The 13739-nt window shown below is 39.4% G+C and overlaps 1 protein-coding gene and 2 long non-coding RNA genes across 6 annotated transcripts; 2 read left to right on the top strand and 1 right to left on the bottom strand.

The window, feature by feature from the left end:
- Positions 1 to 306: 306 nt before the first annotated feature.
- LOC116208749 (autophagy-related protein 8C-like) lies at positions 307 to 2621 on the bottom strand. 4 transcript variants are annotated; one of them, XM_031542304.1, is made up of 6 exons: positions 2381 to 2621; positions 2059 to 2106; positions 1181 to 1236; positions 1024 to 1076; positions 787 to 905; positions 307 to 626 (listed from the first exon to the last, which is right to left on the bottom strand). In XM_031542304.1, exons 2-6 carry the CDS (start codon positions 2093 to 2095, stop codon positions 520 to 522), a joined length of 372 nt encoding a protein of 123 aa, XP_031398164.1. In that variant the 5' UTR covers positions 2096 to 2106; positions 2381 to 2621; the 3' UTR covers positions 307 to 519. The 4 variants fall into 4 exon arrangements, with proteins under 4 accessions (XP_031398164.1, XP_031398162.1, XP_031398163.1 ...); XM_031542302.1 differs by having other exon boundaries at positions 2059 to 2113; positions 2252 to 2620; XM_031542303.1 differs by having other exon boundaries at positions 2252 to 2620.
- Positions 2622 to 6502: 3881 nt separating this feature from the next.
- On the top strand, positions 6503 to 7157 carry LOC116207209. Its single transcript, XR_004156883.1, has 2 exons — positions 6503 to 6677; positions 6811 to 7157. It is a non-coding gene; the product is annotated as an uncharacterized LOC116207209 (long non-coding RNA).
- A 4152-nt stretch (positions 7158 to 11309) lies between these two features.
- Positions 11310 to 13539, top strand: LOC116206991. The gene is made up of 2 exons (XR_004156836.1): positions 11310 to 12339; positions 13079 to 13539. It is a non-coding gene; the product is annotated as an uncharacterized LOC116206991 (long non-coding RNA).
- Positions 13540 to 13739: the final 200 nt, after the last annotated feature.

The raw sequence follows: 13739 nt of genomic DNA, 5'->3' as shown, positions 1-13739 counted from the left end.
CTTTTTCCTGGTTTTCTGATCTGTTCTTCATTGGTTTATGAAAGTTCGATATGAAAGGAAGAAATTGTAGCAATGTTAACAGAAGTGAACAAGGGATGATGTCTTTCCGTGCTGTATTTTGATTCTCTGTGGCATCGAATTTCTCATCTTCTGATGTTCGTCGTGTTTGATTGGAAAGATGCAGGGAGTGTTATCGAATCCACAAGACTTTTCTTCTTTTTGTTCCACAAAGACCTCCATTTGAATTTTTTCTGCATGGTTCTTCGCCAAAGCATTTTCCCCATTCCTTCCAACCAGTATCGAAGATGGAAACTCACGGGAATGACCCAGGACATGGCATTGATTATTGAGCTAAACTTCAATCAAACGACCAATTAAGATCAACATTCCAGGGGACTGGGACTCCAAAATGACGATGATAATGCTAAAAATAGTTAGCTAGATCCGGATGCCTAAGGAGAAGCCGAATGACTTGAGAATGTACACCTTCCAGAGTAGGAACCTATACATAAATTCTCTCTAAGATATGATCAAGGTCGAACCAAAGGTGTTCTCTCCACTGTAAGTCATGTAAAGAAATCCATCCTCGTCCTTGTGTTCCTCGTAAATTGCAGACATCAAAGCAGCTACAAAAGAGAACACGACATAGTGAATGAAATGTTCTAATTGTACTGGTGTGATAGAATCTTTCTGCACTCTTAGGAAAAAGAACATCCCAACAAGCAGGCTCGAAACTACAAACTCGACCATGACGTAGTGCACCGCTAGCACAGAATCGCTACTCACCAGTGGGAGGCAGAGTGTTCTTTACAAAGACAAATATGGCTTTTTCGGCACTTAGCTTGATCCTCTTCCGAACAACATAGACAAACTGCCCTGCAGTCAAATCCCCTGGCACAAGGTACCTAAACGCAATCAAAGAACAAGAAATGAAATTCTGCAATACGTCGATCAAGAAAGTATCCATATCAGACATTTAGTGATAACACAGAACAAGCGACATGGTATTCAAGATGGACTAACTTCTTCTTGTCAATGTCAGGGATGTCAGTCCTTTCAGCCTTCTCCACGATGACCTGCTCATCACATTATCATTAGATCCATTAGATGATGTTCACTTTCGTGTTCAAGGATCAGCAGTGAAAGGTCCAACTGTATTCAAAAGGAGAAGAGATTTTACAGGAATTCTGTCTGGGTACTTCTCTCGGATCCTTGCAGATTCCGCCAGCCTCCTTTCTGATACATAAAATGGGGGCACAAAAGAGCAACATAAAGACATGTAATGTAATCACTAGCTCAACAGCCGAACTGGAAGGAAACTCTTAGGACGAGTCAACTGCTGATGAAGAAACAGAAAGGAAACAGAGATATGGAAAAGATTAATCATGCAGAAGCAGAAGACAGAAACAAATAGTTTTCACCCGACTTACAAGTTCTTTACATAATCCTCACTAAGTAGTAAATGCAGAGAGTGTAGCACAAATGTTCTCTTCTGGCCGATTTGGAAAGAATCGAGTGGACATTAACAGGACTTGACCCCAATAAAAAGGGAGATCAGTTGACAAGGAGTTTAGTAAGAGTACAAGCTTCATCCAAATGCCAACTCTCCAAAGAAATAATGTTCAAAAACTCGAGCTTTGGTCAAAGAAGTTTGATCGAAAGATATGCATTCCACCAGTAAATACTGACTAAGAGCCAACGGTCCACTCCAGGAGTTTCTATTATAAGCCTCCCCAATCCCCCATAACACAAATAAGTTCAAGACTATGTAATCATGGTTGCTCATACGCGCATTCACCCCACCCAGTTTCTCCTATCAAATTCCTCTTATGAAAATTAGGCAACATTCTTGCTGATCCCATATCCATTCATATCCCCAAATCTTACGCCCCATAAAAATCTGCTCCCCAATTCGAATCAAATTCCTCGGTCAGGACCATCCCCGATCGAACACGCATCAAGTTCATTGCTAAAGGCGATTATGAATCACTTTGAAAGAGAAAAAATCATTGCAAAAGTGGGAAAAGGGGGAAAAGAAGACAAAATTAAGAAACTAACCGAGTGGGTGATCGAGCTTGAACGAGCTTTTCGCCATGGCAGCACTATCTGCAAACTTCAAACACCGGCAGAACATCAGAGCAACAGCACAAACCCCCACTCACGAAACAGACCCACATGGAAAAGATCACAAAACAATCGCTTTACTAACTGATTAGATAAAATCAAGACCAACAATTAACGTCTTCCTTACCAAACACGAAACAAGAAGTGGATTGGAGAACCGGGTCAGGAAGCAACTGATAGACTGATTGACGAATTGGAACGAAGAAAAACCAAAAGGGTCAATATCAGGACAGAGTTTGATGGAAAAAGCAACCACCTTTGAGCACTGCACGTAACACAGATCAAGAAAACAGGCAATATATGTGGAAAAAAACAAAAGTTTATTTTTTTTTTCTTTTGGGGGGGGGGTGGGGGGGTTGATGATCAAGCGAGAAACTTGCTAGGGTTTTTCCCTTGCTGATTCCAACACGAAACGTTATGCTTTCTTGTGATCCTTCCTCTACGGATTGGATTGCCTCTTCCTCAAGTAAGCAGAGAAAATCAGACTCCCTTTCGCCTTCTCTGCAGTGGAGCAGTGTAATATTTATGGAGGTACAGTGACATCCTCAATGTTTGATTAATGGGCCGACAAGCACATGCTGCTTGGGATGATGGGCCCAAGTCTTTCAATTGTGCTGCTCAGCTCATGGGCTTGAAGTAATTGGGCTTTAGTTCTACTGGTTTCGCATTGCACTAGATGCCGACCCAGATTAAGTCGGGTTAGAGTCCCTAAAGGGACACGAAGCAATCACAGATAAGAATTCAGAAGGAAGCAATAGCCTCTCGCACTATCTCATCCAATGTGACATGCTTGAAAAGACTTCTTTCAATATGAATAGTAACGATAAAATGATACAGTAGGCACGATCCAACGGCAGTTTAACATAGAATCATCGTAGATCAGGCACAAATACAATGGTCTACCCTTTCACGGTATAATCCACATACCGAGCTAGTTCTGATCTCTCAGTATACATGCATGCATGTCTAAAACATATATTGTACCGACTAGTCCTCCTAGGGCGCGGAGAAGGTTGAGATAAATACAAAAAAGACATTATTTAACTGGAATTGAGCAATAACTTGGACAATCATCATGCGGACAATTAAGGATAAATTTGAACGCGATATTCTTTAGCTAGCAATTTATTCAGCTAATTGATACTAGCGCATAGCGCTGTAATTTTTTGTCTATTTTTTGTATGATCTGAAGTAGGTAAGTAACACATATGATACACAAATAAATATAGATAGAAAGAAAAAGTACATTAAATATTATATATTTTAGAAAGCAGACATAGGGCTTTTGCCCTGTTTCCACTGAAAAAAAAAAAGAAGAAAGCAGACATAATGAATACTACAAACTGACAGTCAAAAGAAATAAATAATCATCATGGCAAACAAATACTTAATCCAATGTTATGCAAATCCGAATAACTCGTGTGTAGAGAAACAGTAATCCCATGATATGAACTGCAGTAGAGTCAGCCCGGTGGTTATAGGACGCAACTTCATTGGTGAGACCTAAACTCGAGTCATCCTAAAAGATAACATAGGGTAGTACAGCTATTGGATCACTTTCACAGTTTGTGTGGTTGAATTGATTTGTCCTGGGGCTTATAAGGATTTCACGTGTGCTGTGGGAATAAATCAAGCGAAGTTTGGACACAAATTATTATAATTTATGTAATATGCAGGCATAGAGAAGAGTAAGATCTATATCGTCTAGGAAAAGTTCTGGAGAGGGAAAAACAATGGAAAAATGAATTTTCATGTCTTATAATTAAAGGATATATGAATTTGAAAAATATCATATATTTCAAGGAGTTCTTACCAATTATCAAGAAAATTTTAAATTTTAAATTTTAACATTTGTTCAATTGTTTCATAGAAATCTATATTTTTCTTCTTTTATATGACTTGGTGCTTTCTAAAGTAAAGAAATTTTATCAAGAATTAAATTTCAATGCCATAATTTTATTTTCTTTATTAATTATTAATTTATACATAATTTCTAAATATTACGAATAAAAAGTTCTTTTTATTAAATCTACATATCCGTAGAAGGCGAGAAAATCACCCGTTCGATCGAGTATGTTACCAATCAAGTTTTACCTCTTATTCTGGTGCGTACTTCCGGAGGAGCACGTATGCAAGAAGGAAGGATCCCCGCTAAGCTTCCATGGCTGAATGGTTAATATCAGAACCCCATTTTGGCTTATCAATTCATACAATGCACATTAGCAACAATCCAGACTACGACTTGAGCATCCATGCAGAAGAAAGCTCGACATAGCAGCAAATTACTATTCATTCTCAAGTCAATAGAGATAAGCAGATGATTCAAGCACATGACAAAAGAACATATACAATCATCTAGCGACATATAGAGCAAACAGAGAGCCTAAACAGCATCCAAACCGGTGTTTTTAGAGTACATCGTCAATAGTGTATTTTCTGCTGGTTCGCTCAACCATCAGAAGATAGTCAATATTGAACTCCAAAAATCTCTCACGGCGCCAAATAGATGAAAAGTGTCTCTGAACACATTTCGCAGATCATCTGCTCTACACAGAGCAATTTTCTATATACAGACAACTTTTCAGTTGGAGTCTAGAAACACCGGTTCACCAGAGAAAAGTTAGTGCCCGATGTCAGATGCAGTCACATCCAATAATTATACAGAGCATGAGCATTGCTTCAGATTGTTCTTCGGAAGTCACGCGGACACCTCGAATGACTCCCGAACGGCAAAACAAGCATACCCCTCAATAGAAAACCATATCCGGAGACTGCTATGACAGAACATCAGCAAACCAAGTAAGCCATGCATTGCCCAAAAAACTACAGCGGACATACGCAATTGGGCAAATCAGACTGCAATATCCCTTTCAGTTTCTTGAGTGACCTCCGAATGACAGAAAAGATTATTTTCAACGGAAATTCATAATCAGAGGTCCTTTTTACGGAAACTTGACACCAGAAGGTTGGCCAATCCAGTGCCGCTTATCCCGAGGCTTAATGTGAAATCCTCAGACGGAATCTCACAACCCGTCTAGGCCCTCAGAATAATGCTTTTAGGGTCTCAGAGGCACTTTTTCAATCCTTCGAAGTCCGTTCTCAACGAATAGAGATTGCAGCGATCTCCGGAGCATCCAATCAACTCAGAAAGCATTCTGAGAAATTCGGCTTCGGACTCCTAGGACATCTCTGGTTTCACATTTGCAATACTGGCTTAATGGTCAACTATTCGGTCTGATTGACAATGCACGTCAAAACGATCAATTCAGAATGCAGACACGAGATGTTCATTCAGAAATGGCTAACTTTGCTCTGATCGCCTGAAACGAGCAAAACCGGCTTCCGAGCCCAAAAATCACACAAACATTTTTTTGGGCAAAATGGATGATTTTGGGCTCGTTTGAACCGTTTTCGTGCGCACAATGACAATTCGACGTTCGTTTGAGCCACGAACCTTGAACGCGCGATCAATCGAGACCCGAACTTTGTCCCGACTTTCCCTCACGATCTGTGGGGCCCACGGATCAGCCATGATCAGCTCCCTCCTTGCCCTAGGTGTCATCTCCTTTGTCTTCTTCATCTCCATGAAGATAAAAAGACAACTGGCAATTCTATCTTCTTCAAAATATCTAAGTCTTCTACTTCAACACTCCACCATCACCATCCATTCATTAATGCTTCATTCAATCAAAACCCCACCCTAATTCTCTTAAAAATTCGAATCCCTTAAGCATCCCTCCTTAATCACACTTTGCTTGCACTAATTTAGTCATTAAGCATGCATATATATAATCTAAGTCATTAACTTAATCACAACTCATCTTCTAGCCATCTCTCTCAAGCTTTCTAACTCTTCAAATGCTCTCAAGAGTTTGAAGAAAAAACCAGCAAGCATAGCTCAGCAACACCAAGTAAGAACACCAAAGACTTAAGTCGGAATCATAGTATTTACTATCACAGCTTAAATCCAAATTTCACCAAACTTCATATCGCATATATTTTCGACCCCCTCTATCCATTTCCGAGCTTAGATTTTAAGTTTGAAGCCTCCAACCTATCGGAACAGCAACCACAGAACCGAACTCAAGAAAAGCTCTTCTCGGGTCAAAAATGGAAACTTGGATTTCAAGCCTTTCCAGATCGATTTGAGTTGTTAAAACCCATCAAACACCTCTCCACACAACCCTAGGGTGTCAAGGAGTCAAGAAATCCCAGAAAAACCCGTCGATTTTAGCCCAGCACGAAGAAACAGCCCGACTGCCAGTTGGATCGAAATTTCTGACTGTTTGTGCGGTTTTCTTGCAGATCGGGTCGATCCGAGACTCTTTTCGGAAAACGACCACCACATTCACCTTCGAGGGTCAGTTAGGAGTCGGGAGCCATTGACCTTGCCTCAAAATTCCATTGGGAGACTCTGTGGCGACGTCCGACCCGAAAACTGCCCAGTCGGGTCTATTTTTCCAGACATACTCTGTTTTCCGTGATCTTTGCAGGGCTTGACGGGTCAACCCGATAGCTTTGGAACCAAACAACCACCACATTCACCTCTGGGGGTCAGTTAAGAGTCGGGAGTTGTTGACCTTGCCTCAAAATTCCATCGGGAGACATCGTTGTGACGTCTGACCCGAAAACTGCCCAGTCGGATCTGTTTTTCTAAACTTACTCTGTTTTCCGTGATCTTTGCAGGGTTGTACGTGTCGACCCGAGTCTCTTTTCTCAAAACGACCACCATAGCCACCTCCGAGGGTCAGTTAAGAGTCGGGGGCCGTTGACCTTGCCTCAAAATTCTATCGGGAGCCTCCGTGGTGACGTCAAACCCGACTTGTGCCAGTCGGGTCTGTTCAACGAAAAACAGCCCAAACTCGACCCAACAGAGGTCCAACCTGACTTTTTACAGTCCCATCCTGCATCTCGGGACTAGGTGTGACCATTCCTGACTTAAAAGAGCTAGGACTTTTACATTTTCATTGTGTTTACGGAGTTATAAGTTGGTTTTATGCATGTTTTACTTCCAAGTTTTAATTTTTATGCAATTCCAATGTTATATCATGCATATTTATCATCGTTTAACGTGCTAGCATGTCGGGAAATGTTTAAATCGAAGTCGATGAAACCATATCGACTCGAAAAAGTCGAGATAACTCTCGGCTTAACCTCTTGGAGAGGTAACCGAGGGTATTCTTGACCTTTTAGGGTCAAGACCGGTTTCCTTACCCCGATTTGAATTGTTTCCCAAATATTTATGTTTTCCCGCATCCATGGAGTCGGTATTGTTTTATCGATTCCATAAATAACGTGTTTGTGCATGTTTGTATGTTTAAATGCGTTTTACAAATCATGGTGATACCAGCTTTTGTTAAATACGTGTTATTTACTGTGTTTAACGTTTGAGCATGCGGGAAATAGTCGAAATTGGGTTAAAGAGAACGTTTGAAACCCGAAATGGATCAAGGAAACCCATGGCTATTCCTAAGAGGAAAGAGCCGAGAGTTCTTTGACCTTATTCAGGTTAAGAACGATCTCTTTACCTCGATAAAATCCATTTCTCGGATTTTATGCAAAAATTGCAAATTTCAACATTATCGCAAATCTCGCATGCTACACTTGAAAACATTATTTTTTAAAGTAAAAATGCATGAATTCATGTATCGATGACTCTTTCGAAGCCATTTGGGTTCTGAGGGTATTTTGGTCATTTTGACCAAATTGTCCTCGACCTTCCTGGAGTCGTCTTAGTCGCCGTGTCATGAATTGTTTTTATTAAATTAAGCTTTTCGAGCACTCATACTTCATTCAGTGGATCAATTCATGATCTGTTTGATTATCTGTAACCCGTACATTTACTGCATTCGGCATTTAATTTTAAGCTATAAATTCACAAACGGGTTAATTGGGACGCTCACATGATTAAATCCATTTGACACTGATAAGTTTGCATGAATTGGTAATTAACTGATGACTCGCGTCGATGAGTTGTCAAATGACGTTAATGCCATTTTCAAAACTTGTATATTTCAAAACCCGAAACGTGCAGTCCGATGTAGCACGGACGTCTAGAAAGGGCTTCTGTGTCTCAACTTTAGTTTTTATCTGATTTCAAGTAACTCAGGTCAGGATAGAGAAGATCTTTTTAGATCATTTCCGGTTAGATCGACCGGTTCTTTGGCTTTTTCGGGGTTCTTGCATAACCCTGGATGATCCAAGGAATTGGTCGATACCGGCTACAGGCTGAGGTGGCCCGCACTGCGATGTTTTCCTTTTCTGAAAACAATTTTCAAATAAATGGTAGAATTGTCTTTTCACAATTCCAGCAACACCCCTAGGGTTAGCTTGACAGAAACACTACAGTATTAGGATAAGAACAGGCTACATGTTCAGGTGCAGGTTCATCTGTGAAGCCTTTTCTTATCCACTGATGAGTTTCTGTCATCCTATCGTAGACTCGGGTAACTAGAACGGTTATCTTTGTCACAAAACATGCAAAATGCTGATTAACCTTTTACTCGACTTAACCAAACACTAGATAATGGTTAGGAGAATTCTAAATTCCAAATCTAGAATCAAAACACTAGTTTGGCTAATTCAGTGATGATTCAGTGTCGCAATACAAAACAACTTTAAAAGCAATCCACACACAGAGGACTTGACTACAGATACCATCTCTGTCAAGTCCTTGAAACAAAGCCGAATGCAAACAATGTTTTACACACGTTTGCTTGTTTAACATATGACATTTGCTTGCAAAAACACCCCTGGGTTAATAATATGTTAATCCATGTACACTCGACAATAACAAACACACTGCAATATGCATGTTATTTGTTACTTTTCTGTTATTGTTTGTCCATGCGAGTCGAGCTTGACTCGTAGGACGCATTGCACTTAGGGTTCAACGCCCTAACCATCTATCACAGGGTCCAACGCCTTATTCACTGAGAGCGCTTGAATTTCAATTTTTCGGTGTTTCCTTGAACTCACGGCAAGTCAGAGTGAAATAATAACCGAATGCGAACTGACTGAGATCTAACGATTTGTAATTTATAATTTGTTGTATTATTTTTGAGAGCACATTGTAAGAATTTTAATTTGTACAATCATTCTGTAAGATTCTCAGTTGGTGAGCAAACGGTCCGAGAGTCGAATAATTCAAATCGATTTAATGCTTGCCCAAAGGAAAGTAAACCCAAGATCTCGCGGCTCCGGTTCACGCAGGAATTCAAACATCATAGTTTGATGAACTGTAACACAAAATTGTGAACCGATTCCTCGACATACGGGCTTACTTCTCTCTCGGCTACTCAACCGACATCGTTTAATTATCCGAATTTACGATGTCAAAACGTGCTAGTCGAACGCAACTTAATTCACGCGATAAATAATTAAAACATGCAAGCCTTCAAACCAGAGTACCGAACTCAGACTTTCCGATTCCGCATAGATTAATGCCTTAGCAAAATTAGGTGTTTCATACCCCTAGACCCGGGTAACTTATCCGCCCTCGATTTTCGGGTCGTAAAATGATAAGTGGCGACTCCTTCTCACGCGTGTCCGTCACGCATTCTCGAGAAGGTGAATACTCCCAAGCCGTGAGATCCAAAAGCGCGCATGCGGGCCCAGACGAGAGTCCACATTTGGGTCGGTACAGTTAAAGTGCCCAACTCATAATTGGCGAATTCGATTTTCCCTTTCTGAAAACTAAAAAATACATCCCTTTCTGCCTGACCATTCCAAAAAAATATTCATTTTTTTTTTAGTTTTTTTTAACGATGGATTTCATATATTTTATCAAATTGTTCCATCCAAAAAGGTTCTCTTTATAAGTTTCTTTTTGATAGATTAAAAGCTTTTTCAATAATAAAAAATATACCTCAAGATATGTTTCTAGTTCAATGAACTTTTACTCTATATTATTTGTACCATATTCGACATTTTAGTTATATCTATATTATTTGTATATAATAATATAGATACTTCGCCACCTAGGGCCGTAGTATGTTCCAAGGGTTAGGCTATGGAACAAATATCCCTATTACTATTTCTAACTAAAAAGGTGTCATCAGAGATGAAATTCCAAATGTCCCTGATGCACAAAATCTTTTTTTATTTATTTTATAATAATTTGATACAAAACTTTTTAATTTGTTGCAATCAACTGTATTCCATTAACTGGTCACTAACGTCGTCAGCATTTAGTCATGTGACAAATGACCCTTTAAATAAGTATAGGACGTGGTACAAACATTACAATAAAGTATTCATTTTTGAAATTTAAATTAAATGGGCTTTTTGCCAGTGGGCTCAGACCCCACCGGACAGCTCGTTCGTGGGGATGTGATTGCCAGTGGGGGCACTCCAACCCCAACATGAGAGATTAGAGAGAACCCATATCTTTATGGTGTGGGGTGGGGGCGCCCCCGCCTGCAACTCCACCAGAAAATAGAACTTGATGGCAGGTTCAAACTCTGCAGGAAGCTTAATTTGAGGGCTGAGATTGTCATCATGTTGACCCCAGCCATGATTCAGTAGAATTAGCTTTTTTTTTCTTTTTTTTTTCTTTTTTTTTCTTTTTTTAAAAAAGGAAGAATAACAACTTGGAAGAGGGAGAAGGTGGTGAGAAAGGGCTCTAATGAGCTTCCAACGATCACGAGCTTCCGACAATCGATAAGTTATCGAAGACACCAACAAGCTCCAGAGTCCAACCACGGGAATAGAGGGAGATCTGAGTTGAGGAAAGGCTGGAGAGAGGAGATAGGATAGAGAGTTTTTTATTTGATTTTTATATATCATAATTGATGACTCTTAACTATATGTGCTCTGACCTAACCTTGTTTTTCAGCTGACAGTTCTACTGGGATGATTTCGATTTAGATTTAGATTTTGTACATCTCGTTGTGTCTACCTAAAATCTCGACTGTTGAAGCACGAAATCCAAGGAGAAAGGGAAATGAAAACCAAGCTTTCCTCCTAAATCTTGACGTAAAATGTGAGTCTAAACCTAAAAGAAAAAATTAAGTTCACCAACCAATGACTTTTGCTTTCTTCTATCACTTTTTTGGCTGAAATTCAAAAGAATAGAGAGAGAGGGTGGCCACCGGCACTATACCAACATGCCCACTCCATCCCCTCCCCACCTCATTAAATACCAAATTCATCTGAGAGAATTCTTCAACGGAACTTGCCCTGTTGCCTCAATCAGAAAAACATTTTTCCCCATTATCATTATTATTATTACTTTTGTTTTTCTATTATTAGGGATATTTGGTTTTTGCTCAACTAGTTCTTGCTGCCAATATAAATACTGAGATAAATCTAGCCACACAAGTCGTAGAAGTGGCCTTAAAAGCATATTTCCCTTCATTTCACAGTGACTCACAAAATTGAATTTTACCTACAGAGTCATATCTTTCGACCACCAAATCAATCCTATAAGATTTACCATTATCGTTTTCTCTTTTTTAATTTAGGTTTGATCAGCTTTTCTTTCTTTTTTTTCCTCCATTATTGTCCCTTAATCTATGCAATTTGAAAAAGATAATATATCATCTCCTCCCTCTTTCTGTTGTTGGGTTGGTGGAATATTCAACGCCAGCTTCCTCAGGCCCCACTCTCTCTCTCTCTCTCTCTTCTCTCTCTGCTCTCTCTGCTCCATTGAAAAGAACCCCTCGATCATCATCTTGTTCTCCAGCATTTTCTTCATTCGAAGGTCTTGTCTGTGTTTTATTCATCATCATCATCATCATATCTTAGCTTTCTTGTAAACCCTAGCTTGTATCCTTTTCCAAAATGACAAGTCTTCCTCATATCTGGTTTCCTCCTTTCCTCTCCTAAGATATTATTTTGGCATCAATTTTCCGAGATCAAACCCGAGGGCTATTCAGTGTATGCAAACGTAGAAACCTCCACACGAGTTTAAATTTGCCATTTGGATTGACGTGTCGCCGAATAACTATATATGTATGGTGACTTCTGGGATACTGCTTGCATCCGAAGTGATTATTTATAGGCATTAATCTTTTGATGAGAGGTTGACTGCGCGGACACAGCTATGGGATTAGGGATATTGGTGCGGTTCAATCTGACAACAAGAGTTCTTAAGAATTGAACCATCGTTATTGGATTGAGCCGTGCCAATATCTCTCCAGCCCTCTTTTCTGATGGGTAACTTAGCTCTCCAATCGTCTCTCGATATTTGATGGTGGTTCTCGAGATTGGAAGGTACGTGCAGCTTTCTACATACATAATATCTAATTTGCAATCCATTTCTGGGCTCATATATATTTGATCTCTCTCTGACTATCAAGATGTCGACTGAGATGATGTTTTACATTCATATTCTGGGGTAAAAATTAGTATTTCGGATCATTAATAGTATACTAATATTCGATACCGCTATGACTTTGTTGAGTTTGGGAAATTGTATTCCAATTGTCCCTCCTATGAGTTAGGTAGATTGATATTCCAGACTTCATCAAATATATATTCATAAATATACGTAAATTTTGTTTTCTTGGTTTGGTAAGTCTTCATGGGATATCAGCCTTTCTATGCAAGCATTTTTTTTATGATAAGATTTGGGTGACTTCTAATTGTAATACCAGAGCTTGTTTCAATGCGATACTTATTGTAAAGATCCGTACATGCACTGTTGAATAAAATATTTATAACCACTTCACGGATTTATAGGTCCAACGCATGCTTAAGATATCTATACCTATCTATATGCTTGTATATGCGAATGTGTCCTCCTTTTCTGGGGTCGGCTTCCGTAAGGTATATATGATATATGTGCTATATTACAATAAATCTTATGCGACGTTTTGACACTTCCTCTCATTGTGTATAGTTCTTTTTTTCCCGATAAATAGCGAGAGCTAGGTAAGGGCAACTGGCCTAGAACGATGAAATAAATGAATCAAAAGAGGCCTTGACAATGAGTATCTTCACATCTGATTAGATATTGAGCCCGTTGTGGGAGCTAAGGGAATGAACACATACACCAAGCAGGAGTTCAAGAGCACGGTTTGCAAGCCGGTTGGCAAAAGGGGCCTGGGGCGACCGGTACTGGTCCGCACATACGATGATTATTTTCTCTAAACATTTTCTGGAAAATTAATCATAATTGCTCGAATTTGAAGACGGATTGCGCCCAAAGGTATGAAGTGAGAAGCGCCATCAGCATGTAAGTAATTGTCGATCAATTGCGTCTATGGGTCACACATTGCTTTGATGAACGATGCACAATTTTGTTCTATTGTTAGTATGACTGTAATTTGAGGCAAAGTCTCCCATGGAATGATGATGATGATGCTTATCTCTAAGTCGGGGATCTAGAAGAAGGTTGCTCTGGTACTGCTGGTGATGAGAAATTTTTTATATGAATTAAATTGACGAAAAATGCAAGCACCTGTTTACTTATTCTCTTGGATGGATTGTTTTCTTAATCAATTCAATCTCAAAAACACCTAATTATGAATTGATTCAAATGATTCGATATTTGTTCTTCTTAAATAAGGTTTCAAATGCGAGAATTGTGAATAGAGAAAATTTATGTTGAGAGAGCTTTATTTCTTAATGGGTCAACTTTACTCAATCTTGGATTAGTCCTATTCCATTGA

This window comes from Punica granatum, chromosome 5 (genome assembly GCF_007655135.1).
Source record: "Punica granatum isolate Tunisia-2019 chromosome 5, ASM765513v2, whole genome shotgun sequence".
Classification (NCBI taxonomy): Eukaryota; Viridiplantae; Streptophyta; class Magnoliopsida; order Myrtales; family Lythraceae; genus Punica; species Punica granatum.
This window is presented reverse-complemented; position numbering and strand designations above follow the sequence as displayed.